Source organism: Rana temporaria, chromosome 9 (assembly GCF_905171775.1).
Source record: "Rana temporaria chromosome 9, aRanTem1.1, whole genome shotgun sequence".
Taxonomy (NCBI): domain Eukaryota; kingdom Metazoa; phylum Chordata; class Amphibia; order Anura; family Ranidae; genus Rana; species Rana temporaria.
The window spans coordinates 95373171-95399344 of NC_053497.1; the positions used below are offsets into that span (position 1 = coordinate 95373171).

At 47.7% G+C, this 26174-nt stretch overlaps 1 protein-coding gene across 1 annotated transcript in view; it reads left to right on the forward strand.

Annotated features, from left to right (window-relative positions):
• The first annotated feature begins 17370 nt into the window (after positions 1-17370).
• The window catches only part of THOC2 (THO complex 2), a 152776-nt gene continuing 143972 nt past the window's right edge, over positions 17371-26174 (forward strand). The window contains exon 1 of the mRNA XM_040323934.1: positions 17371-17493. Within this exon, the coding sequence (XP_040179868.1) occupies positions 17429-17493 (65 nt within the window). The 5' untranslated portion in view covers positions 17371-17428. The remainder of the gene's footprint in view (positions 17494-26174) is intronic.

Here is a 26174-nt window from a genome sequence, read left to right on the forward strand (position 1 = left end):
ATGGTGCTGATTGTTGGGGCAAGGTCAGATGAGTCTGGGCATTTAAAACCTTTGAGATTGACATCACCTGGTCTTCCCAAACGATAATTGAGAACAATCCATGACACTGGCAGGTCTCAGCTTTGCAAAGGGGCAGTGCATGCTATAAATTCTGCAGGGTGCCCAAACGTTTACAGACGCCATTTTTTTGTTTTCTGTAATTTTAAAAGTGTAAATGATGGAAATAAAATCTAACTTTTTTTGACATATTATAAGAATGTCTAAGCTGTAATTTGATGCCTTTTGGAGATTTTTCCATCTTCGCTTGGCTTCGTTATGCACATTAATACAAATTTTTGCCTGGGGTGCCCAAACTTTCGATCCCCACTGTAAGGCTGCGCCAACTAGTGTACCTGAGATGTTTTCTAGTGAAGCTGTTCAAGTGCACACTAAAGCTTGCATCTGCTGGTAGATTGTCAATGCCCATATGCTTTAATAACGTTAATTGTATTTATTTATGGATGTCATTTAGCATCATCAATCATATTATCGATGTAACAGCGTTTTCTTCCTATCCTCATATCTTTTTCATTGTTCATGTGCCAACTCTCCTAATAAAATTGTATTCTAAAAATAAATAAAATAAGGCTGTCTTTGTGCACATTCAAATTTACTAATTAATATAAAGAATTAAAGAGATGAGAATTGTATGTAATGAAATAACCACTTACCCCCCCAAAAAAATATATATATATTTTCTTTTTCTCTTTTTTACTATTGCGATATAAAGTAAGGTGTATTATAGGTCTTCTATTAATGCCAGCCACTAAACAAAATAACATATCAAACATTTATCAGTAAAGGATGTTATATATCACAAAAATGTGGCTGCAAACCAACCAAAATATCATAATATAGACAACCTATTATCAAAATAATATTGTTTGAAAAAAAAAAAATTTTAATAGTCAATGCATGAATCAATAACATTACAACCCAAACATAGCAAGATACTTCTGACAATACAAAATAGTTTATATAACTATTAACCTTTGTCTAAAAATATTTATTATTATTATATAAAATAAACAGAATATATACAAAAGCATTATACTGTATAAGCATGGAGGACTGATGTTTATAATAGTAACTGTATAAAAACATAAACTAATGTTTTACCTATTGGAATTCATTATGTAAGCTATATATCTGGGTTTAGAAATTAATGTAAACCTCCAGGTAAACAGCCTAAAACATTGTTGAAATATATTCTGTATATTAATTTTATATACAGTATTTATTTACAGTTTCATTTACCTTAGGATTTGTTGTCATGTTGGCCAGTATTTCTTGGGCGATATACACACATTACTAGTCAGCATTATACCTTTGATCCTTCCTGGTTTATGTTTCCTATGTCAGCTCCCTGTTTCCTTGGTCAGCAACCTGTCAAGCCTCGTACACACGACCGAGAAACTCGACGGGCGAAACACATCGTTTTGCTCGTCGAGTTCCTTGTTAGGCTGTCGAGGATCTCGGCGAGCCAAATTTCCCCATTCCCGTCGAGGAAAAAGAAGACATGCTCTCTTTTTGGCTCGATGAGATCCTCGACAGTTTCCTCGTCGAAAAATGTACACACGACCGGTTTCCTCGGCAAAAAAAAAATACCAGCAAGTTTCTTGCTGGTTTTTGCTGAGAAACTCGGTCGTGTGTACGAGGCCTAAGGCATTGAAAGCTGAATTGTTGAATCAAAAAATTAAAGGCTTAAAGGGGTTGTAAAATCTTTTTTTTTTTATTACAAACATGTCGTACTTACCTCCACTGTGCAGTTTGTTTTGTACAGAGTGGCCCTGATGTTCCTCTTCTGGGGTCCCCCGGCGCTGCGGGTAGCTCCCCCCCCCATCGGGTGTCCACATTGGAGAAGCGCTCTCATTGGTGGACACCCATGTGGGTGCTTTGGCATGTATTTACACAAAAAGCAGGACTCGGCCCCGCCCCCCAGTGCCTGCATCATTGGATTTGATTGACAGCAGCGGGAGCTAATTACTGCGCTGCTATCAATCTATCCAATCAGGATACGAGAAACCAGCTAGATCTCGTGTGCTCGTTCCCAGACGGAGAAAGACAGCGTTCAGGCTGGAGGGCTGCAGCACTACAGAAGGTTTTTCACCTTATGCATAGAATGCATTAATGTGAAAAAAAAACATGAAGTAGGGCCAAAGCTCTTTTGGCCCCACTGTACTTCTCCTGATGTCATTTAGCCAGTCCAGGCTCTGCAGGGATCCTGACTTTAATGTCTTGCTCCACCCAGATGCTTGGACTGGCAGTCGGCTCAGCTGTCTGACACAGTTAGCTTGCTTGCAGTGCTAAGAGAAAAGGTAACCGCTCAAGAGAACCAGAGAATCAGTCTCTTGGGATCCGAACCAAGGGTGCAGGCGATGCAATCAGAAAGCAAATTTGAATAAAAGAAAGGGCTGGGACAGCCGCACTCCAAAAAACTTGTTCCTTTAATAAAAATGGGTCACAAAATTACATGCCACAGCCAAAATCAGAGCAAAAAATCTGACGCGTTTCGCACTGTATCTCAGTGCTTATTCATAGCTTGCAGTGCTAAATGAATAAATATGTAAAAGTGCAATATGGGCTGGAATTCTTTTATGTACCGGAGGACTTGTTTCTCCGAATAGAGGCTGAGCACCCCTGACTGTACAGTCAGGCCGTATGGGAATACCTTTGATTCCGCCACCCATCCGAGACTGGAGGAACCACAATGACCACACAGTGACTAAGTTTCAATGGATTTATAAAAAGCTGACTGTTGGGCAACATGTCTATATGGAAGGGTAGAGCTAGTTAAGCCTGGTCATGATTGTCCAGAGGTGCACCAAACTGGTAGAGGGCACCTTTTGACGGACAATTGGATCAGCTTCCCTGATGCTGTCTATTATGTTTGAGCCAATGTCTGCAAAATTGAATGTTACTGTATGTCAAAGAAAATCTATAGTTGCCAAGGTTTGTGCATACCTGTGTGGGTAATCATGTCCGTTTCTTCATGGCACTGTGATACCATGTTTTTGATGTGCTGTTTGAATAAAGGTTCTCTTTTTGTACATGTTTAAATATTCTAAAGTTCCGGTTATGTTTATGGTATTAAAGATTGATCCAAGGATGGATCAGTCATATGGAGGGGTGGAGTATAAGAAGGTGACTAATGAGCTGCTGCTGTTTTAATTTTTTTTTTGGTTGATTTTCTAATAAAAATACTGTATTAATTGCACTACTTAGTTAATCTTGCCCAGGAAAGGTGGCGCTGTCTAGGAGGTAAGGGGTAACGCTGCTGGACAGGTTTTCCCAGCTTTTTGGAAAGTGCCGCCCTCTGCTGGACAAAACAGATAAAATGGGGAACTCCCACTAGATAAAAGGTCATTCCTGTTTACTCTCAGCATGGGAAAAGAAAGAGTACTGCTGCGAATGTAATTATCAATTTGCTACTTAACCACACTCTGTGGGAACCCAGTCAGGGGTCAAAGGGTATGCATTTATGCTGCTGAAAAAATGGACTAATAAACTTTGTCACCTGTTTAAGGTATGACTACCTCATGAGGCAAAAGGGAGAACCAGGAGCACAATTAAAGGGCACCTAGAAGATCATGTACAGTTATGGGTACTGAAGATGTCTTCAAGCTCTGATAATTTGTTATTTTTAACAACTTCAGTAAAAGAACTTTGTTTTTATTCAGTTTGCCTGGTCTGAAGTTACTTAGGGGAGCATGTATGTCATTTCCCAAAGAACAGGGCACGAGAAGGGGGTGGATGAGTGGAGTGAAGATCTTCTACAAATGTACAGTACTATAGTACATGTGCATGGGCGTCCGCTCCATAGGGCAACGGGGGGCGGTTGCCCCCCCCTGGAATTTAAGAACTGCAGGGGGTGTCAGGCCGGCACCCCCTGCGAATGAAGCGTGGGGGGTGATCAGCGCGAGTGTCTTTGGGGCAGGCAGAAGGAGCCACTCCGCCAGAGCAGGGTCCTGCACCAATCCAGAGGCGACGTGAGGAGACTTGCAGAAGCGGAGGCGGGGTTTGTATGAGCCGGAATTTCGGGCATGGCGAGCAGAGCAGATGAGGATGCTGTACGAGTCGGGCGGCGAGAGGCAGTGTTTCTGGCTGTTTGTGCGATGGCCGGGGGAGATCACCTGAAGGAGAGGAAGATGCTGAGAGGAGTGGTCGGGGAGATGTCAGCGCGAAAACATATGGCACCAGGTGAGGCTGACAAGACTGCACTCTGCACAGAGAGGTGACAGGCATGCTCTGTATCCTGTTACATGCAGTCTACCATTGCTTGATGATAGATGTCTCTGGGTATAACAAGTGAGCTACTGGTTGCTGGTGACATGGTGGTGATCTGGTGTTGCTGGTGACATGGTGGTGCCCTGGTGTTGCTGGTGACATGGTGGTGCCCTGGTGTTTCTGGTGACATGGTGGTGATCTGGTGTTGCTGGTGACATGGTAGTGATCTGGTGTTGCTGGTGACATGGTGGTGCCCTGGTGTTGCTGGTGACATGGTGGTGATCTGGTGTTGCTGGTGACATGGTGGTGATCTGGTGTTGCTGGTGACATGGTGGTGCCCTGGTGTTGCTGGTGACATGGTGGTGCCCTGGTGTTGCTGGTGACATGGTGGTGCCCTGGTGTTGATGGCGATGTGTGTATGTACATTACTCTTGCCCCTAATCCTGTACAATCACAACTGCTTTTTTTTTTTTATGCTCGTTCACAATGTCAGTAAGGACTGACACACCTCTGAAAAGCAATCCATGCTCGGATCTCTTTTCAGAAGAATTTGACATGCAGTGAACAGACAAAAATGCCTGTTTTAACACCTCACATGCAGTATCACAGTGCTGCAACTGCGTGCAATGCACATGGTTGCAGGTTGGTTGGCCCAATTCACACTTCATGCCTTGTGCCCTGCCCACAGTCTCTGACCGTCCCTTGTGCCCTGCCCGCAGACTCTGACCATGCCTAAGAGATATTGAAAGATGCAGGGGGCACAGTGGGGTGTTTTTACATTTTAACGTGGGAGGGGAGTTGCTTTTAACCCCCGCTAGCGGTCGAAGAAAGGGTAAAATGCGACTGTATTGCCGCTGCTGCTGTGCCCCCCCCCTGAAAAAATTTCAGCGGACGCCCATGTACATGTGCATAAGCAGACAGCCAGTAGGGAAGGTTGTGAGGAGGCAAGGGTGGCAGAGGCCCCAGTAGTGAAGGAGCTTGGTGCATAGGCTCCTTCCCTAGTGGCCGGTTCCCCACATACTAGGACTGACCTCACAGTATGGGGCATCCTAAGGACCTAGCCTGGGAGTCACAAAGGATGTAGTTAGGCCTCGGGGAAAAAAATATGCACAGGATATGTACAACCGAGCTTCCTAGTTTTCAAGGGAAACATACAAATCAAAGTAATTGGGAGTGAGGTGACAGGTTACTGGGTTGGTGGAGTCTGGTACAAGCTCTATATTACTGGCTCAGAAATTCTGCACAACTTAACCACTTCAATACTAGCCCATAGTCATTTGACGTCCACAGACGTCCTGGGCTTTGTGCAGTGATTTCTGTATGATGCCTGCAGCTAGAGGCATCATTCAGATATCATTCATTAGTGCCGGCGATTCTGTGCACGATAAGAACGATCATAGCGGCAGTTCCACCGCTTGATCGTTTATATAGGCGACGGGAGGCGACATACCCCCCTCTCGCCGCCATCCGGTGCTTCTCCGGGCTCTCCTGTGCATTCGGGGGCCCGGAGAGAGAATCATCTGGCGCAGGCAGGAAGCATAGAGATGACTGGTGATCAGATGGTCACCAGTCATCTCTATGACCGTCGGAGGCCCGGGCGCGATGTGATGACGTCACGTCCGGGTACCCGTAAGTAAACAAAGCCGCGATTGCGGCTAGTAAGCAATACCAAGCATGAGATCGGTGAATTTTTTTTCACAATCTCATGATTTCCAGCCTGGAGGAGAGATGTTGGGTCTTATTGACCCCTCATCTCTCCATAAAGAGGACCTGTCACACACATTTCCTATTACAAGGGATGTTTACATTCCTTGTAATAGGAATAAAAGTGATAAGTGTAAAAAAATAAATAGAGAATGAGCCAGGAAGGGAGGGGGTAAGTTATAATAGGGCCAATGAAAGCTGCAGAGCTTGAGGTGTGCCTCTGTTTGTCTGTGTAAAACCAGGAAGTGAACAGGTAGCAGCTTTAGCTGTCCACAGTTAAAATGGCTGCAGCCAGACTTAGTGAAGAGAAATTTCTGCAGCATATTTAGCAAGTACAGAATCACAATATATCAAGTAATAGGCAAAGTGGTTGGAGGGAAGCTTCAGAATGGCAAAGGTGTTTTTGTTACAAATTATTTGAGCAGACTGCGGTTAAGTGAGAGAAGTGTTCTGAAGCATAAAGAGGCACTGTGTCCTTAGGAACAATGTGGACTGTTACCAAAAGGTGGCCATGGATTACAAAGAGTTAACTGTGTTCTCATGGAGGAGTCTCACTTTTAAGTTAAAGTGCTGCTTTAACTCTGCATCAGTGTGAAAACCTGCCTCAGCCCATTGCTGGGGGCACTAGCAAGAGCTCACTTGGGGTTCCAAACTCTGGTGCAGTAAGACCCGCCCACACCCATACACGCGCATACAACGTATTTTACCAAACACACAAGTGTGAATTCTTTAGAATGTGGAGCAAGCTTTAAAAAACATCCTCTATGCAACTCCTTAAAATGTCAACATCTCTTCAGAGCTGCACTGGATCCTCATCAAGGAGGTCACCGGGGGCGAGGGTATTCATCTACCTAGCAGACGAGGTGTAGGCCTCATGCTGGAAAGAGCTAAAGAAAGGTGACGCTTAACCATCTGGCGTGAAGTATAAGCATCTACACTAAAGCATACAGATCCAAACTGAATGACATTATCAACTGCCATGGATTTTTTTTCCCTGCATAGACCAATCCCAATGTCCATCCTGGAAAGGAACAGTGTGCTTTAGGCCTTGTACACACAACCGAACATGTCCGTTGAAATTGACCAGTTTCCGCGGACATGTCCGACCGTGTGTAGGGCCTAGCGGACAGTTTTCCGGCCTAGCGGACAGGTTTCCAGCAGACAAAAGTTTCTTAGCATGCTAAGAAACTTGTCCGCTGGAACCATGTCCGTCGGACATGTCCGATGGTTAGTACGACTCATCGGACATGTCCGCTGGTTATGACGTATAACCAGCGGCCCGAAATCCCGCGCATGCGTCGAATTGATTCGACGCATGCGTGGAAGCATTGAACTCGCGTGTTAGAGAACGTCGGTGTCTTATACGTCACCGCGTTCTTTGTCCGCAGGGATTTTGGTCTGATGGTGTGTACACACATCAGACCAAAAGCTCCCAGCAGACATGTCCGATGAAAACGCGGACCGTTTTCATCGGACATGTCTGCTCGTGTGTACAAGGCCTTAGAAGTACAATGCTCGCTTATTATTGCTGACCTGATACACAGCCTACCATGCCTCAGGGAGCCATGCCCTTGACCAAGCCTCGTTGTACATATCATGAGCGATGGTCCTTTGTGACTACTTTAGGAAATGTTTTATTTCAATGACTCAGTAGCATCATTGATTTACTGTACAGTCCTATGGATACATTGAATGGAGGGCTTGACAATCTCTTGATGAACTGCTTGGCTTTGCTTCCTGCATTTGTCACATTTGACTTCTAAGCCTGCTTCTTCTATTTCTTCAGCTTACCCTCTGTACTGCATGTTGCTTGTGTGCAATTCTAATAAGGACCCTTAGATTTACCTCTGAGGATCTCCGGATTTGCTCTGCATAATGCATATTGAAGTCCGTACCTTTCTATTCTTTCTATTTGCTGTGGGAAAAATGCAATGTTGCCAGTTCAAATACTGCCTAAACCAGAAAATATAAAAAACAAAAATAATACTGTGCTAGGGAAGATTTTAACACATAAAAGCAGCCTACACCAAAATCTGTGATACCAAATTTGTGCATAAACTAATCAAATAGTGTGGTACTAAATTATTACAACACGATAGAAAAGATACAGGGCCATATCCACAAAAGAGATACTCCGGCGTAAGCCGTCGTATCTCTGGTTCTAACTTTGGAACTGATCCTCAGAAGCAGTTTTCCTAAGTTAGGCAGAAGATCCGACATCTGTAAGGGACTTACACTGCCGGATCTTAGGATGCAGTACCGCATCCGCCACTGGGGGCATTTCGAGTCGAAATGCCTCTGTTAGTATGCAAATTAGCACTTAGGGCGATCCTCAAAGCTTTTGTACCTAGTTTTTACGCCGTAAGTGTTAGTTTGCCTGGTGTAAAACTAGGGCTGCTTTTACAAAGTGTAAAGTTAGTCACACCTTGTAAAGGCCCATTCAAGCGACGGCATTTGGTATGCATTCCCGAGGGAGAACTCCATGCCAATTTTCAATGAAAAAAACGGCATGGGTTCCCCCTCAGGAGCATACCAGGCCCTTAGGTCTGGTATGGGTTGTAAGGAGACCCCCCTCCGCCGCAAAATTGACGTAGGGGGTCCCCCTACAATCCATACCAGACCCGTATCCAAAGCACGCTACCCGGCCAGCCAGGAAGGGAGTGGGGACGAGCGAGCGCCCCCCCCCCCTCCTGAGCCGTGCCAGGCCGCATGCCCTCAACATGGGGGGGGTTGGGTGCTCTGGGGCAGGGGGGCGCACTGCGGGCCCCCCCACCCCAGAGCACCCTGTCCCCATGTTGATGAGGACAGGACCTCTTCCCGACAACCCTTGCCATTGGTTGTCGGGGTCTGCGGGCGGAGGCTTATCGGAATCTGGGAGTCCCCTTTAATAAGGGGGCCCCCAGATACCGGCCCCCCACCCTAAGTGAATGGATATGGGGTACATCGTACCCCTATCCATTCACCTGTAGGCAAAAAGTAAAAGTTAATAAACACACAACACAAGGCTTTTTAAAATATTTTATTATTCTGCTCCGGACGCCCCCCCTGTCTTCGTTATTAGCTCAATTACCAGGGGGGGCTTCTTCTTCCGCTCTCCGGGGGTCTTCTTCCACTCTCCGGGGGTCTTCCGCTCTCCGGGGGGGCTTCTCCGGACTCCGGGGGGCTTCTTCCATCTTCTCCCCTCTTCCGCTCTTGACTCGGCGAACCCCGGTTCTTCTGCAGCTCTCCGGTGCCTTCTTCTTCAGCGCTGGCTGCCTGCTATGTTTGTGTGTTAGCTCGATTTCAAACAGGCAGCCGGCGCGGTCTTCTGTGACGTCAGGGTCTTCTGGTCTTCTGTTCTTCCTATGTTGCCTCGTCGCCTCTTGTCGCTGTAATGATGGAAGCGCGCCTTGCATCACATTTATATAGGCATCGCCGTCCCATCATGCTCCGGTAGGTACCCACGTGGTGGGTGCCTACCCACGTGCACCCACCACGTGGGTACCTACCGGAGCATGATGGGACGGTGATGCCTATATAAATGTGATGCAAGGCGCGCTTCCATCATTACAGCGACAAGAGGCGACGAGGCAACATAGGAAGAACAGAAGACCAGAAGACCCTGACGTCACAGAAGACCGCGCCGGCTGCCTGTTTGAAATCGAGCTAACACACAAACATAGCAGGCAGCCAGCGCTGAAGAAGAAGGCACCGGAGAGCTGCAGAAGAACCGGGGTTCGCCGAGTCAAGAGCGGAAGAGGGGAGAAGATGGAAGAAGCCCCCCGGAGTCCGGAGAAGCCCCCCCGGAGAGCGGAAGACCCCCGGAGAGTGGAAGACCCCCGGAGAGCGGAAGAAGAAGCCCCCCCTGGTAATTGAGCTAATAACGAAGACAGGGGGGGCGTCCGGAGCAGAATAATAAAATATTTTAAAAAGCCTTGTGTTGTGTGTTTATTAACTTTTACTTTTTGCCTACAGGTGAATGGATAGGGGTACGATGTACCCCATATCCATTCACTTAGGGTGGGGGGCCGGTATCTGGGGGCCCCCTTATTAAAGGGGACTCCCAGATTCCGATAAGCCTCCGCCCGCAGACCCCGACAACCAATGGCAAGGGTTGTCGGGAAGAGGTCCTGTCCTCATCAACATGGGGACAGGGTGCTCTGGGGTGGGGGGGCCCGCAGTGCGCCCCCCTGCCCCAGAGCACCCAACCCCCCCATGTTGAGGGCATGCGGCCTGGCACGGCTCAGGAGGGGGGGGGGCGCTCGCTCGTCCCCACTCCCTTCCTGGCTGGCCGGGTAGCGTGCTTTGGATACGGGTCTGGTATGGATTGTAGGGGGACCCCCTACGTCAATTTTGCGGCGGAGGGGGGTCTCCTTACAACCCATACCAGACCTAAGGGCCTGGTATGCTCCTGAGGGGGAACCCATGCCGTTTTTTTCATTGAAAATTGGCATGGAGTTCTCCCTCAGGAATGCATGCCGAGCGACGCTGTCATTTTTTTTTAAAATTATTTGTTTTCCCGGCGCGTCTTTTTTTCACCCGTCGTAACTTTAGTGTCCCGTCGCAATCCACAAAGCCGCCCGGCGTCAATTACGTTCGCGCGATGCACGTCGGGAAAATGACGTCACGCGCATGCGCAGTACGGCCGGCGCGGGAGCGCGCCTCATTTAAATTGTAAACGCCCCCCGGAGAGGAGGAACGCCTTACGACGGCGGCACTTAACTTACACTGCTTGAAATTTTTACGTAAGTGCTTTGAGGATCAGGCACTTAGGTAAAAACTTTAAGTCAGTGTAACTTAACTGCTGAAAGTTAAGTTACGCCGCCTGGCTGAGGATTTGGCCCACAGTACTTAATGTGCATAAAACTTTAGTATACATTAATGATAAAAATCTCAATTCACAAAGTGCAAAAATGTGAAATAAATGCAAATTTCCATTTCATAAAAAAAACACCAAATTAGCGTTTTGAAAAAACAATATTCGAATCCTATAAACAAATAATAAGTCCCAATTCGTCAATTAAAATAAAAAAAATAGGTTATTCATGTGCAACATCCAAAAAAATATAAAGGGGCAGATCCACAAAGATCTGCCCCGGCGAAGCGTATCAGAGATACGCTACGCTGCCGTAACTTACTTGTGTTATCTTCGAATCCTTAAAGATTTTGCGCCGTAAGTTACGGCGGCGTAGTCTATCTCTGGCGGCGGAATTCAAATCGGCTATTAGGGGGCGTTTTTCATTTAAATGAAGCGCGTCCCCGCGCCGAATGAATTGCGCATGCGCCGTCCCTAAATTTCCCGCCGTGCATTGCGCTAAATGACGTCGCTAGGACGTCATTTTTTTTAACATAGACGTGAATTACGTCCATCCCGATTCACGGACGACTTAGGCAAAAAAAATAAAAAATTAAGATTAAACGCGGGAACGACGGCCATACTTAACATGGCAAGTCTAACTATACGCCGCAAAACACCAGCTTTAACTATACGCCGGAAAAAGCCGACTAGAGACGACGTAAAAGAATGCGACGGCCGCGCGTACGTTTGTGGATCGTCGGAAATAGCTAATTTGCATACCCGACGCGGAAAACGGCGCAAACTCCACCCAGCGGACGCCGAAGTATTGCATCTAAGATCCGAAGGCGTACGAAGCCGTACGCCTGTCGGATCTAACCCAGATGCCGTTGTATCTTGGTTTGAGGATTCAAACTAAAGATACGACGCGGGAAATTTGAAAGTACGCCGGCGTATCAGTAGATACGCCGGCGTACTCTGTCTGTGGATCTGCCCCAGAGTGTTTTGTCCAAGGCTGGCAGCCTTAGGCTGGATTCACACCTATGCCTTTTTAGTGCTTTTTGCATTTCACAGATTTGTACTACAGTGCATTTAACACGGTTTCTTATGGATCACGTTCTGTAGTGCAAATCTGGAAAATGCAAAAAGCACTAAAAATGCATAGGTGTGAACCCAGCCTTATGCCGCGTACAGATGGTCGTTTTTTGTGATGAAATAAAACAACGTTTTATATCATGAAACAAAACAACGTTTTTGAAACTTCAATTTAAAAAAACGACATTGCCTACACACCATCGTTTTTTCAAAATGCTCTAGCAAGCGTGGTTACGTTCAGCACTCTTTTCCATTGAAGCTCGCTTCATACCTTGCTTCTGAGCATGCGCGGGTTTAAAAACATCGTTTTAGCTACACACGGTGATTTTTTATGACACAAAAACAACGTTTTGAAAAACGACACAAAAAATTGAAGCATACTCGAAAAAAAATGTTGTCGTTTTTCAGAAGACATAAAACAAAGTTTTCCCCACACACAGTCATTTTAAATTACATTTTTTTTTCATCACATAAAGTGACCGTGTTGTACGCGGCATTAGACCTGGGGGGGGGCAAGTCCAGTCAAGTGGCCTATTTAACCACCCAATCAGCTCAAAATCCATGTCCACCTGGTTTTATAACGGCTATTGATGTTATGAAGCAAGAAAAATATGATACAATGTGGTAACATAATTTAATGTTAAATAATTTAATGTTAAACATTCTGAATGTTAAAGTGGTTGTAAACCCTTTACAACCACTTTATGCTACAGGTAAGCCTATAATAAAGCTTACCTGTAGCTACCCAGGATATCCCCTGTCCCCTGCATGTGCCGATGTCATCGGTACATGTGCACTAAAGAAAACTGAAAGCGGTAGTTCCCCCTCCAAAAAAGTTTTACCCTTAGGCTGCATTCACACCTCCGCGACAAGAAACGCCGCGTACGCGGCATATTTTGCCACGAATAGTGTAACTTTTTTTTTTTTTTACAAATCCTTCCCATTGCTTTGTATGGCCGAACGCCAATGCCCCCTGAAAAAAAGGGTCCGGGACTTTATTTCAGGCGGCAGGCGTACGGCGTCTATGAGATGTGAACCATCTCATAGACAGCAATGGGAATTCTCCCCTCCAGCGGCACGAGCGTCCGGCGTCGGGCGTTTTGTCGCGGAGGTGTGAATGGGGCCTAAGTCTGATGCTCATTTTGTCTAGGGGAATCGGCTAGTTGTTTTAAAATCGACGCTGTACTTACCGTTGTAGAGAGCGATCTTCTCCGCCGCTTCCGGGTATGGTCTTCGGGAGTGGGCGTTCCTTCTTGATTGACAGGCTTCCGACGGTCGCATCCATCGCGTCACGAGTAGCCGAAAGAAGCCGAACGTCGGCGCGGCTCTATACTGCGCCTGCGCACCGACGTTCGGCTACTTTCGGAAAATCGTGACGCGATGGATGCGACCGTCGGAAGCCTATCGGAAGCCTGTCGGAAGACTGTCAATCAAGAAGGAACGCCCAGTCCCGCAGCCCATACCCGGAAGTGGCGTAGAAGATCGCTCTCTAAAAAGGTAAGTACAGCTTCGATTTTAAAACACCTAGCCGATTCCCCTAGACAAAATGAGCATCCATCCATCCAAGGGTAAAAATAGCAATTTAGCGGTGAACCTCCGCTTTAAGCACTGATCCAGTGTGAAACGCGTAGGCTGTTTGCCCCATTTTTGCTTCCTTTTGTAGTGCATTTTATCATTGATTTTACAATAAAGACAACTTAAGAGTTTTTTTGGAGTGTGGCTGTCCATCTTTCCGAAGTATCCACTTTTTACACGTTGGCTTAAACTGAGGAAAACATATATATATATTTTTTTTTTAATTGTGATATTTATTATAGCAAAAAATAAAAAATATTGTGTTTTTTTCAAAATTGTCACTCTTCTTTTGTTTATAGCGCAAAAAATAAAAACCGCAGAGGTGATCAAATACACCAAAAGAAAGCTCTATTTGTGGGGAAATAAAACATCAAAATCGCATGACTGCGCAATTGTCATTCAAAGTGCGACAGCGCTGAAAACTAAAAATTGGTCTGGGCAGGAAGGGGGTGAAAATGCCCTGCATTAAAGTGGTTAAAGGGGTTGTAAAGGTTTGTTTTTTATTTTCTAAATTGGTTCCTTTAAGCTAGTGCATTGTTGGTTCACTTACCTTTTCCTTCGTTTTCCCTTCTAAATGTTTTTTTCTTTGTCTGAATTACTCACTTCCTGTTCCTCCTCAGTAAGCTTGCCCCCATCATCCGAGCCGTTCTGGCTGGGGGTTAGTCAACTTGTTCGCCCCCTCCCTTGGGACTACATCCCTGCGGGAGACGCAGCATTTTTTCCCTACAAATAGAGCTTTCTTTTGGTGGTATTTGATCACCTCTAAGGTTAAAAAAATAAAAAAGACAGAATAAAAAAAAAAATACCAAACGTTTTATATTTTGTAATAAGATTTTGCAGACAGGTAATTTTTCTCCTTCATTGATGTACGCTGATGAGGCACCGATAGGCGGCACTGATGGGCACCGATGGGCTGCACTGATAAGACAGCACTGGTGGGCACTGATAGGCGGCACTGGTGGGCACTGATAGGCGGCACTGGGAGGTGCCACTGAAAGGTGGCACTGATGGGTGGCACTGAAGGGCATTGATAGGTGGCACTGGTGGGCACTGAGAATTGGCACTAATAGGTGGCATTGATAGGTGGCAGTGATGGGCACTAATAGGTGGCAGTGATGGGCACTGATGGGTGGAAATGATGGGCACTGACCAGCACTGGTAGGTGACATTGATAGGCAGCACTGACTGGCGGGCATTGCTAGGTGGCTAGGTGGCATTGATGGGCATTGATAGGTGGTACTGATTGCCACTGACAGGTGGCACTGGTGGGCACTGGCAGGCGGTACTTGTGTCCACTAATGAGGCAGAATTGCCTCTTCCACTGAGGGCCGATGTCCCTCACTCAGCAGCCGGTGATCATGTGGTAAGGGGCCGGGACCGGCCCCATTCCTCGGATCCGCGATCACCCGAGTCTCAGTGACTAGGTGATCACAGTGCACGCTATGCATTAGGATAAAAAAAATTCTGTGTGTAGCAGCCCCCATCAGCCCCCCAATACTTACCTGAGCCCCTTCTCTGTCCACGAGTAAGGATGGACTCAGGCGTGTTCGCAACTCCACGTACCCGTGCCCGCCAGGAAGTTGACACTCCACACTGCTAATCACAGGTAGTGAGACATTACCTGATCTGTGCAGCCACGGATCTGAAAATGTCTCTCTGTGATTGGTGCTGCGAAGTGTCAGCTTCCTGGCGGGTGCGAGCACGTGGAGTTGCGAACACGCCTGAGCCCATCCTTATCCACGAGTCTCTCGACCTTCTGGGACTCTCCCTCCTGATTGGCTGAGACAAAGCAGGGGGTGGGGGAGCTGAACGACAGCTCCATGTCTGAATGGACACACGGAGCTGCAGCTCAGCTCAGGTGCCCCCATAGCAAACTGCTCGCTCTGGGGCACTCGGCAGGAGGGAGGGGCCAGGAGCAGCGAAAAGGGACCCAAGAAGAGGAGAATTGGTGCAGCCCCATGCAAAACCAACTGCACAGAGCAGGTAAGTATAGACATATGTGCAATTTTATTTTTTTAAACAAGACTTTACAATCACTTTAATAAAACAGGTTTAAAAAGGTGCCGAAACATTTTGAAGTACTCTCGTACTTTTCAGATCTTATCTATGGTGCAAGGCGGCACCTCCTGGTTTCTGGCCTAGGCTGGGCACTGCTGTCTCCTGGGATTACATCACAACTATCCCAGGAGGCCGCTTTTCATTAGGACACATCTGAGCAGCAGCTGGTTGTATTTGTGCACACGTGTGGAAATCTATGTTCAGATGTGCGGACGGTCTCTGACAGGACAGAGATACCTGGAAGACACTGGGGTAGATTCAGGTAGGGGCGCGCAATGATACGGCGGCGCAGCGTATCGCATTTACGCTATGCTGCCGTAACTTACAGGAGCAAGTGCTGTATTCACAAAGCACTTGCTCCGTAAGTTGCGGCGGCGTAGCATAAATGGGGCCGGCGTAAGCCCGCGTAATTCAAATGTGGAAGGGGGGCGTGTTTTATGCTAATGTATGACGACCTTACGTGATTGACGTGTTTTACGAGCGGCGCAAGCGCCGTCCGTGTACATATCCTAGAGTGCATTGCTCTCAAGTACGGCGCAACGACGTATTGGTTTCGACGTGAACGTAAATTACGTCCAGCCCTATTCGCGAACGACTTACGCAAACGACGTAAAAAAATTCAAATTTCGAAGCTGGAACGACATCCATACTTAACATTGACTGCGCCTCCTAATAGCAGGAACAACCTTACGCCGAAAAAGCCTAACGTTAAAGTGGAGTTCCACCCATTTTTTTATGTTTGTCTGTGCTGCATGCTCTAATCTCATAGTGTTCAGAATGGACAATTTTTATTTAATTTGTTGTTTGTAAATACCTTTATTTTGTAGTCCTTCATTACTTCCTCCTCCTTATTTGCCTAGGCTATTTGCAAGGGTTTCTGGGATAGGCATCATGTTTCCCAGTAGTCCTTGCAAACCTGACTGAAACCTATTACATTGCTTGTGCACTGAGCATGTGCGAGATATGCAAAGCTGAAATCCAGGAAGTCATACAGTCTGGCTTCATGATGCCCACGCTTAAGATGGCCACGGTCTATTTCTAGATTATAAACTATCTAAATGCTGTAACAACCTAACAAAACTGACCTTAGTTTACAGACTAACTTTACTAGAATACATTAAGCTTGTGTATTACAGGGGTATTTATATTTAAAAAGTGAAATTTTGGGTGGAACTCCCCTTTAACGACGTAAATAAATTGCATGGGGCGTACGTACGTTTGTGAATCGGCGTATCTAGGTAATTGGCATATTCAACGCCAACAACAACAGAAGCGCCCCTAGCGGCCAGCGTCAGAATGCACCCTAAGATACAACGGCGTAAGAGACTTATGCCAGTCGTATCTTAGGCTAATGTCGGCGTATCTAGCTTTCTGAATACAGAAAGTAGATACGCCGGCGCAGATTTGAATTTACGCTGCGTATCTATGGATACGCCGACGTAAATTCTCTCTGAATCCACCCCACTGACAGCGCATACATGCATGTGCCAGAGATTGTAAATGGCGTAAGAAAAAGAAAGGAGGAGGGGCATTCCTTTGGTGATTTAGTTTGGCTTTTTTTTTTTGCAAAATCTTTATTGAATTTTCACAGTGGTACAACAAAAAATATTATTCAGAAAAGAATATTCAGAATAATAAGACTTGAGTTTGTTATTTAGTTTGTTTATCTGAGTTTCTAAAAACATGAAACCCCAGAGACCAAGGGCCATATGTTGTGGGCCCTGGCTGCATGTTCTAGGACAGAGGAGGACTGTAATGTGAGGAATGGATACTATATCCAATTCTACACATCCAGGTAGATCTGAGCCCACTGATAACTCCTCAGTCACGGCGCTCAGGAATGAAGAGTTTCATGGGGGATAAGGCCTGTTTCCCGGCATGCCTCGCTCCGCCCACCTCCACTTTGACCTCTGCTGATGTGCTAAACATCCGGGCTATCTGTACTATAGAGGGAAGATGGCGGCGGCAGTACTACCTGCTGATTGGATAAAGAATTGGGAAAAATCCGGAAAAAACGATTAGTGAGTGTTGGGGTGATGATGCGGGGGGTACAGAGCGGGCTCCGGGGGAGATGTCCGGGGAAGGGGGCGCTCAGTGTGGGAAGAGGTGACCCGGGGGGCCCGGCCGGGAGATTGGGGCGGAGGGGGCTGTGTGCGGACACACGTGGGACGGATCGGACTTGATTCTAAGTTCTGCCTGTGAAAGGAACGATCCCGTCCCCGATCCCCCCATACACCCTTCTCTGATCAATCATGTCCGTCCTATTACAGTCCGATGGTGGGGGTGTATTGTATTGCTATGGACTGGACCGCACAGGCCTACTACAACAGCCCAGTCCTGGAGGGGAGCCTGGTCGTTATTATGTCCGTTCTGCTGTAAGGAGAGGACAGTTGCTTCCCATGGTGGATGGCAGTTATTTCCTCCAATCTCCAGGGGGGCTCCTTCAGGACCATTTCGGGGGACATTTTGCTCCCAGATCCCCCTCCCTCTTCTCTCTCCTGTAATGCCCCCCTCTCATCCTCTTCTCTCTCCTGTAATACCCCCCTCTCATCCTCTTCTCTCTCCTGTAATGCCCCCTCTCATCCTCTTCTCTCTCCTGTAATACCCCCCTCTCATCCTCTTCTCTCTCCTGTAATGCCCCCTCTCATCCTCTTCTCTCTCCTGTAATGCCCCCCACTCATCCTCTTCTCTCTCCTGTAATGCCCCCCACTCATCCTCTTCTCTCTCCTGTAATGCCCCCCACTCATCCTCTTCTCTCTCCTGTAATGCCCCCCTCTCATCCTCTTCTCTCTCCTGTAATGCCCCCCACTCATCCTCTTCTCTCTCCTGTAATGCCCCCCACTCATCCTCTTCTCTCTCCTGTAATGCCCCCCTCTCATCCTCTTCTCTCTCCTGTAATGCCCCCCACTCATCCTCTTCTCTCTCCTGTAATGCCCCCCACTCATCCTCTTCTCTCTCCTGTAATGCCCCCCTCTCATCCTCTTCTCTCTCCTGTAATGCCCCCCTCTCATCCTCTTCTCTCTCCTGTAATGCCCCCCTCTCATCCTCTTCTCTCCTGTAATGCCCCCCTCTTATCCTCTTCTCTCTCCTGTAATGCCCCCTCTCTCACCCTCCTCTCGCCTGTAATGCCCCCCTCTCATCCTCTTCTCTCTCCTGTAATGCCCCCCACTCATCCTCTTCTCTCTCCTGTAATGCCCCCCACTCATCCTCTTCTCTCTCCTGTAATGCCCCCCACTCATCCTCTTCTCTCTCCTGTAATGCCCCCCTCTCATCCTCTTCTCTCTCCTGTAATGCCCCCCTCTCATCCTCTTCTCTCTCCTGTAATGCCCCCCTCTCATCCTCCTTCTCTCTCCTGTAATGCCCCCCTCTCATCCTCTTCTCTCTCCTGTAATGCCCCCCTCTCATCCTCCTTCTCTCTCCTGTAATGCCCCCCTCTCATCCTCTTCTCTCTCTCCTGTAATGCCCCCCTCTCATCCTCTTTTCTCTCTCTCCTGTAATGCCCCCCTCTCATCCTCTTCTCTCTCTCTCCTGTAATGCCCCCCTCTCATCCTCTTCTCTCTCTCTCCTGTAATGCCCCCCTCTCATCCTCTTCTCTCTCTCTCCTGTAATGCCCCCCTCTCATCCTCTTCTCTCTCTCTCTCCTGTAATGCCCCCCTCTCATCCTCTTCTCTCTCTCTCCTGTAATGCCCCCCTCTCATCCTCTTCTCTCTCTCTCCTGTAATGCCCCCCTCTCATCCTCTTCTCTCTCTCTCCTGTAATGCCCCCCTCTCATCCTCTTCTCTCTCTCTCTCCTGTAATGCCACCCTCTCATCCTCTTCTCTCTCTCTCTCCTGTAATGCCACCCTCTCATCCTCTTCTCTCTCTCTCCTGTAATGCCACCCTCTCATCCTCTTCTCTCTCTCTCCTGTAATGCCACCCTCTCATCCTCTTCTCTCTCTCTCCTGTAATGCCACCCTCTCATCCTCTTCTCTCTCTCTCCTGTAATGCCACCCTCTCATCCTCTTCTCTCTCTCTCTCCTGTAATGCCCCCCTCTCATCCTCTTCTCTCTCTCTCTCCTGTAATGCCCCCCTCTCATCCTCTTCTCTCTCTCTCTCCTGTAATGCCCCCCTCTCATCCTCTTCTCTCTCTCTCTCCTGTAATGCCCCCCTCTCATCCTCTTCTCTCTCTCTCTCCTGTAATGCCCCCCTCTCATCCTCTTCTCTCTCTCTCTCCTGTAATGCCCCCCTCTCATCCTCTTCTCTCTCTCTCCTGTAATGCCCCCCACTCATCCTCTTCTCTCTCCTGTAATGCCCCCCTCTCATCCTCTTCTCTCTCCTGTAATGCCCCCCTCTCATCCTCCTCTCTCTCTCTCTCTCTCTCTCTCTCTCCTGTAATGCCCCCCCCCCCCCTCATCCTCTTCTTCTCTCTCCTGTAATGCCCCCCTCTTGTCCTCTCTCTCCTGTAATGTCCCCCCCCCCCGGTGACCGTGGTAATGGATGGTGCGCACACGATTGTTGTGTGTGCAGCGCACCATCCATTACCACTGTCACCTGGGTGGGGGTGTCTGCGCACACAACAATCGTATTTACATCTGTTTTTTCCCCCCAATACTGCACTGACACTGATTTGTGTGCCCACACTTGGCGAATTATAAAAGAAAGCAGTGCTGATTGTTCCTGTATGTTCCAGTGATTGGAATGTCTGGCTTAATTATGTAAGTCCCGAGTCCAGGGATACGGGCCGCTAACTATTCACGTGAACGGTGGTAGTAAGGATCTGCCAACTGGCTTCAGCTCAATCTCCTACCCATATGACACACCCTTCTAATGCGTTCCGCCTTGCTGGGGCTTAGATATGGGCCTCGTTCACAGAGAGAGGTGTGTATTTTTTATGTATGTCTCTGCAAGGGCACAAAGAGAACGATTGTTGTCTGTGTGCCCCATTCACACCATAACTCTGGTATCGTGCACATTTTATGTGCAGGGGGGGAAAAAACTGATGTGACATGAACATTGTGGTGTGAACAGGGCACATGGAGAACTATTTTCTTTGTGTCCTTGCAGAGACATATATATATATATATATATATATATATATATATATATATATATATATATATATAAGTGCGTCTCTTTTCATGGTATGACAAGCCTATGTAAGTCAAATCTGCGTTGTCGTCAGTTTTTATATATGTATGGTGTGATCGAGGCCTTAGGGCCAATTCACACCATAGAACCGCGTTCTGGTTGCACGTTTATTTTTTATTTTTTTTTAAATGTTTATTTATACACAGCAAGAAACGGTCCACATGAACCATGACATGTACATTACAATGATTGCACCGTCAAAAACATACATACAGAGGAAGATGACATTTCGGGGACATTATTTTGTCACAAATAGGGAAGCAGATATATTACGGTGAATCCCTTCAACGCCTCATCCCCTCGGCCTCAGCAGCACAACCCCCTCACAGCTCTTGTCTAGAGTTCGGGGCTAATGAGGTGCAGCATGTCAATGAGGGACAGTGGGCACAGTTCTTCCCATTTTCCTTTTTCTAAGTGTCATCAGATAGAGAGGAAAAAAGAAAGTGGAGTTCAGGTGCCGCAGAGATAGCGGCTATAGGAAATCAGTAAAGAGTTGTATAGCGGGAAAGAGGTAAGAGAAGGGGGAGGGGAGAGTCACGGGCATGGAGATCACGAGCCCGGGCAGCAGCTGGGCATTGGTGGTCCGCTCCAGGAGGCCTCTCCAGTAGTCTGTATCCCGGCTTAATCGATAACCGTGTCCGCTCGTCGCTGTTCAAGGGTTACCTCTGAGGGCCTGGCCCTCCGTCGAGTACTTAAATAGGTTCCACAACCTCCATGTCTGGAGTTCGGTCCTGTCGTGTTTTGTCAGAATCAGGTCTTCCATTGCATTGATGTCGTCCACTTTCTGCAGCCACATGGCTACAGTCGGTGGGTTTGAGGATCTCCAGCAGGATGCACGTTTTTCATGTGTTCCGTTGCATTCCCAACCCGCCCCTTTACTTTTCTTCACCTTAAAGTGAGGTTCCCCCAAAAGTGGAACTTCCGCTTATTTGCTCTCTCCTTTGGTGCCACATTTGGCATTTTTCACGGGGGAATGGGTATCTGTGTTTGACTCGCCACTTCCAGGAGACGGTGCCATCCCTCAGCAGTTCAGCCCCTTCCTCCGCCGCTGGGTCAATTAGAAAGCACAGCGTCCTATGCTCAGTAGGGAACCCTCTGTGAAGCTGTAAGGCTCACTGCCAGTCTCCCTTAGTGGAGATGGTGGTGGTAGCCGATCCAAGGATTGGCTGGGTTACTGACATTGCGGCTCCCTGGAAAGGTAAATGTCCATATATTAAACGTCAGCAGCTACAGTATTTGTAGCTGCTGACTTTTATTTTTCCCCAGGCTGGAATACCACTTTAAATGGGGACATGTGCATTCTGGTGCATTTTTTTTATGTACAGTTCCATACTTTTTTTTGACAGTATGTGGTGTGAATGAGGCCTTAGGCGGAACGTGTTAGAGAGGGCTTTCTGTCTGATGGTTAGAAGGTTAAGCCAAAGCCAGTTGGCAGATCCTTGCTGCCATGGATCATATTAACAGTGCGCGGCCCTGCTGCCTAGATTTGATTTGTCGTAGGATGTACGTGTTTTCTGTGTTCTGTAAACTAATATCTGCACTATGTAGGTCACAGATCAGACAAAGCTTGGCACATCGAGCAGACTCCTTGTAATAAGTGGCTGTACAGGCCTTTACAGATCCTTTGCTTAGCAGAGGGGAGAAGGCAGCCAGTGAGGGGTCTGGACAGATGCACGCCAGGGAGAGGGCAGCCAGTGAGGGGTCTGGACAGATACACGCCAGTGAGGGGTCTGGACAGATACACGCCAGGGAGAGGGCAGCCAGTGAGGGGTCTGGACAGATACACGCCAGGGAGAAGGCAGCCAGTGAGGGGTCTGGACACATACACGCCAGGGAGAGGGCAGCCAGTGAGGGGTCTGGACAGATACACGCCAGGGGGAGCGAAGCCAATGAGGGGTCTGGACACATACACGCCAGGGAGAAGGCAGCCAGTGAGGGGTCTGGACACATACACGCCAGGGAGAAGGCAGCCAGTGAGGGGTCTGGACAGATACACGCCAGGGAGAGGGCAGCCAGTGAGGTGTCTGGACAGATGCACGTGCGCCAGGGAGAGGGCAGCCAGTAAGGGGTCTGGACAGATACACACCAGGGAGAGGGCATCCAGTGAGGGGTCTGGACAGATACACGCCAGGGAGAGGGCAGCCAGTGAGGGGTCTGGACAGATACACGCCAGGGAGAGGGCAGCCAGTGAGGGGTCTGGACAGATACACGCCAGTGAGGGGTCTGGACAGATACACGCCAGGGAGAGGGCAGCCAGTGAGGGGTCTGGACAGATACACGCCAGTGAGGGGTCTGGACAGATACACGCCAGGGAGAGGGCAGCCAGTGAGGGGTCTGGACAGATACACGCCAGGGAGAGGGCAGCCAGGCAGGGGTCTGGACAGATACACGCCAGTAAGGGGTCTGGACAGATACACGCCAGGGAGAGGGCAGCCAGGCAGGGGTCTGGACAGATACACGCCAGGGAGAGGGCAGCCAGTGAGGGGTCTGGACAGATACACGCCAGTAAGGGGTCTGGACAGATACACGCCAGGGAGAGGGCAGCCAGTGAAGGGTCTGGCCAGATACACACCAGGGAGAGGGCAGCCAGTGAGGGGTCTGGACAGATACACGCCAGTGAGGGGTCTGGACAGATACACGCCAGGGAGAGGGCAGCCAGTGAGGGGTCTGGACAGATACACGCCAGGGAGAGGGCAGCCAGTGAGGGGTCTGGACAGATACACGCCAGGGAGAAGGCAGTGGACATTCTGTATGCAATTCTCTCTTGGCAATCGCTTCCTGGGCACACCAGAGAGAGGTGAAGAAGCAGCGATAGAGTGACCTGATATAACCGGATACATCGCTCCCTTCTACCAGGCGTGTGATGTCACTGTGCAATATGTGCCTAATAAGCAGAGGTCCCTGGAGGGTTCTCTGTTTTGTTAAAGTGGTTATAAATCCTTACGTATTCCCAGGATAGTGAATGGCCTCAGGTGACACACACAGATGAAACCAATCCTCCTATATAAGTTGTACCTGTCTTCTCTACATCCATTCAAAGTCCAGAATTTACACGGCTTGTCTGAGCTGTCAGGAAAACAGGGCAGAGAGCTGAAGTTCCACTCTTCAGAGTTCATTAAGGAGAGCTCTGAGACCTGATTGGAGTAAGGAGCCCAAGCCCCCCCCATCACACAGGAACATAGCTGAGGCTGTCAGTCTGTGTGCTAGAGGTCCCTTCCTTGTCACCTTTGTGTCGGAAAAGCTTGTCAGAAGTGATTCATGCCGATGGCAGAACAAAGCGGTTGACAGAAATTACTTGGTACTCTCGAGACAAGTACACACTGTAGAGCAGTGATGGGCCATCTTGGCACCCCAGATATTTTGAAACTACATTTCCCATGATCCTCATGCACTCTGCCGTGTATTTGAGCATCATGGGAAATGTAGTTCCAAAACATCTGGTGTGCCAAGGTTTGCCATCACTGCTATAGATTTAAATACTTTAAAGCGGAACTAAACCCTCCTATCTTTTACAAACAATGGAGCTGCCTTGTTTATGTTCACACCAGCGATTAAGGGCAGTGCGAATTGTAGTGGCAAGTTCCGCTGAGAGCCAGCGGCCACTGGCCCAGTTCAGGATGACAGGACGCTGGCAGCTGCAGCTGTTCGAAGCTCTCTGTACAGCCAGCAATCATCGCAGGTAATCGCTGTCTGTGCAGAGAGCTGCGAATAGATGTGGCTGCCATTGACCTCCCGTTATAGTGCATGGGGCCGTTTGCCGCACCTAACTACTGAGCACCACACCAAGAGTTGGAAGATTCCTGCCGCTACAATTCACACCGTCTCTAATTGCTGGTGTAAATGTAGCCTTGCCCTTTGGTTGATGTGCAGTTGCCATGGTGCAACACACATGATCGGTTATGACACCAGATGGTTTGACAGTTTGGATAATACCGCAAGCAAATGTGACAGTTATTCATAGTATGTCTTGAATGTAACTCTTCTGGGAAACCAATAAAATGTTGGGTTTAGTTCTTTAAGTACACCATGTGCACTGGGGCCACTAAGTCTGCACCTCGCTCAGCCTTATTGAACATCGCTGAGACCGGAGTTTCCATATTTATATTAATGGCGTCCCTTATGTGAGTCCTGCCTGAGGCAGCTCAATGCACATATTTACCAGCACACCACAGATAGTCAATTACATCCCAATCTTTATTGAAGAATAATTGCATCACAGAAGACAGTCTAACGTTTCAGAGCCATGCCGGATCTTTTGTCAGGCATGTCTTCTGTGATATAAATAGGGGGGGGGGGGGTGAATGGCGCTCCCGCTGTCTTGTTTTTCCGCCGCCATCTTGCTACAACCCACACTCCTGCACAGTAATGATTGAGTGAGAAGGGGGCAAGCGGACATCTTGTTACACCCATCCGAGTTTTAGATTTCACACTTATTTTCAACACAAAACGGCGCTTATATGCTTAAATACAGTATTTTGAAATCAGACGGACTGTTTACATGTTAAATGTGAAAATCAGAGGTGTTCTGTCACATTAGCAACCATGTAAGGTCAGCAGGTTTGCTGCTGCTTTTTAAAATTTAACATTTAAACAGTCCGTCGGATTTCCAAATAGGGTGAGAAGGGGACTCGCTTAAACACACTATCATTACTGTGCAGGAGTATGGGGTGTACCAAGATGGCGGCGACAAAACGTCACTTCCGGAGCATTCTGTGATAGGGAGCGGAATGTGACACTACACCGCCCTCTGTGTTAGTGGTGTGGTACTCAAAGTGCTAGGTGCATTAAGGCAAAAGGATTAAAAAAAATATATAATATACTGCTTGCACTAGTAAATCCTCCTCGCAAGTCAGGTGATGCTTCACAGTGTGTAAATGTGACCATCAAATAAGCACATCAATGCTAGATAAAGGAAAAGGAAATAAAACAAAAGCTGCCCCTGAAGTGAGAACCACCCTGTGCATCGTTCTTCCTCTTGCTCTGATGTGTTCAGTAGGTATGGGTGATCCTGGGACATACCTGGGAAGAACGATTCACAGGGTGGTTTTTGTTTTATTTTTATTTATTTTCCTTTATCTAGTTTTGGTTTATCTAGCCTCAATGTGCTTATTTGTTGGTCACATTCACACACTGTGAACTTTGTGAAGCATCACCTGACTTGCGAGGAGGATTTACTAGTGCAAGTAGTGTGTATAATGTGTGTGTGTGTATGTGTGTGTGTGTGTGTGTATATATATATATATATATATATATATATATACACATTTTTTTAATCCTATTGCCTTAATGCACTTTGAGTACCGCGCCACTCGTGCCCCCCCCCCCCCCCCTTTTTTTTTTCCTTTTATATTACCCAACTACCTAGACCCTGGTTTCAGGGACTTTGCGTGGAGGCAGCAGCTGAATTACGTCCTGAGCGTAGACATATTTAATTATTAGTATGTCTTGGGACAAAATTGGCGATCTGTGGTGTGCTGGCGAATTTGTGCATTAGATTTTTGATGTTTCCAGCTGCAGCACCCGTTGCTCCCAAAGCCTTATCCATGCCAGTGTGCAATAGGAATATTGATACTAC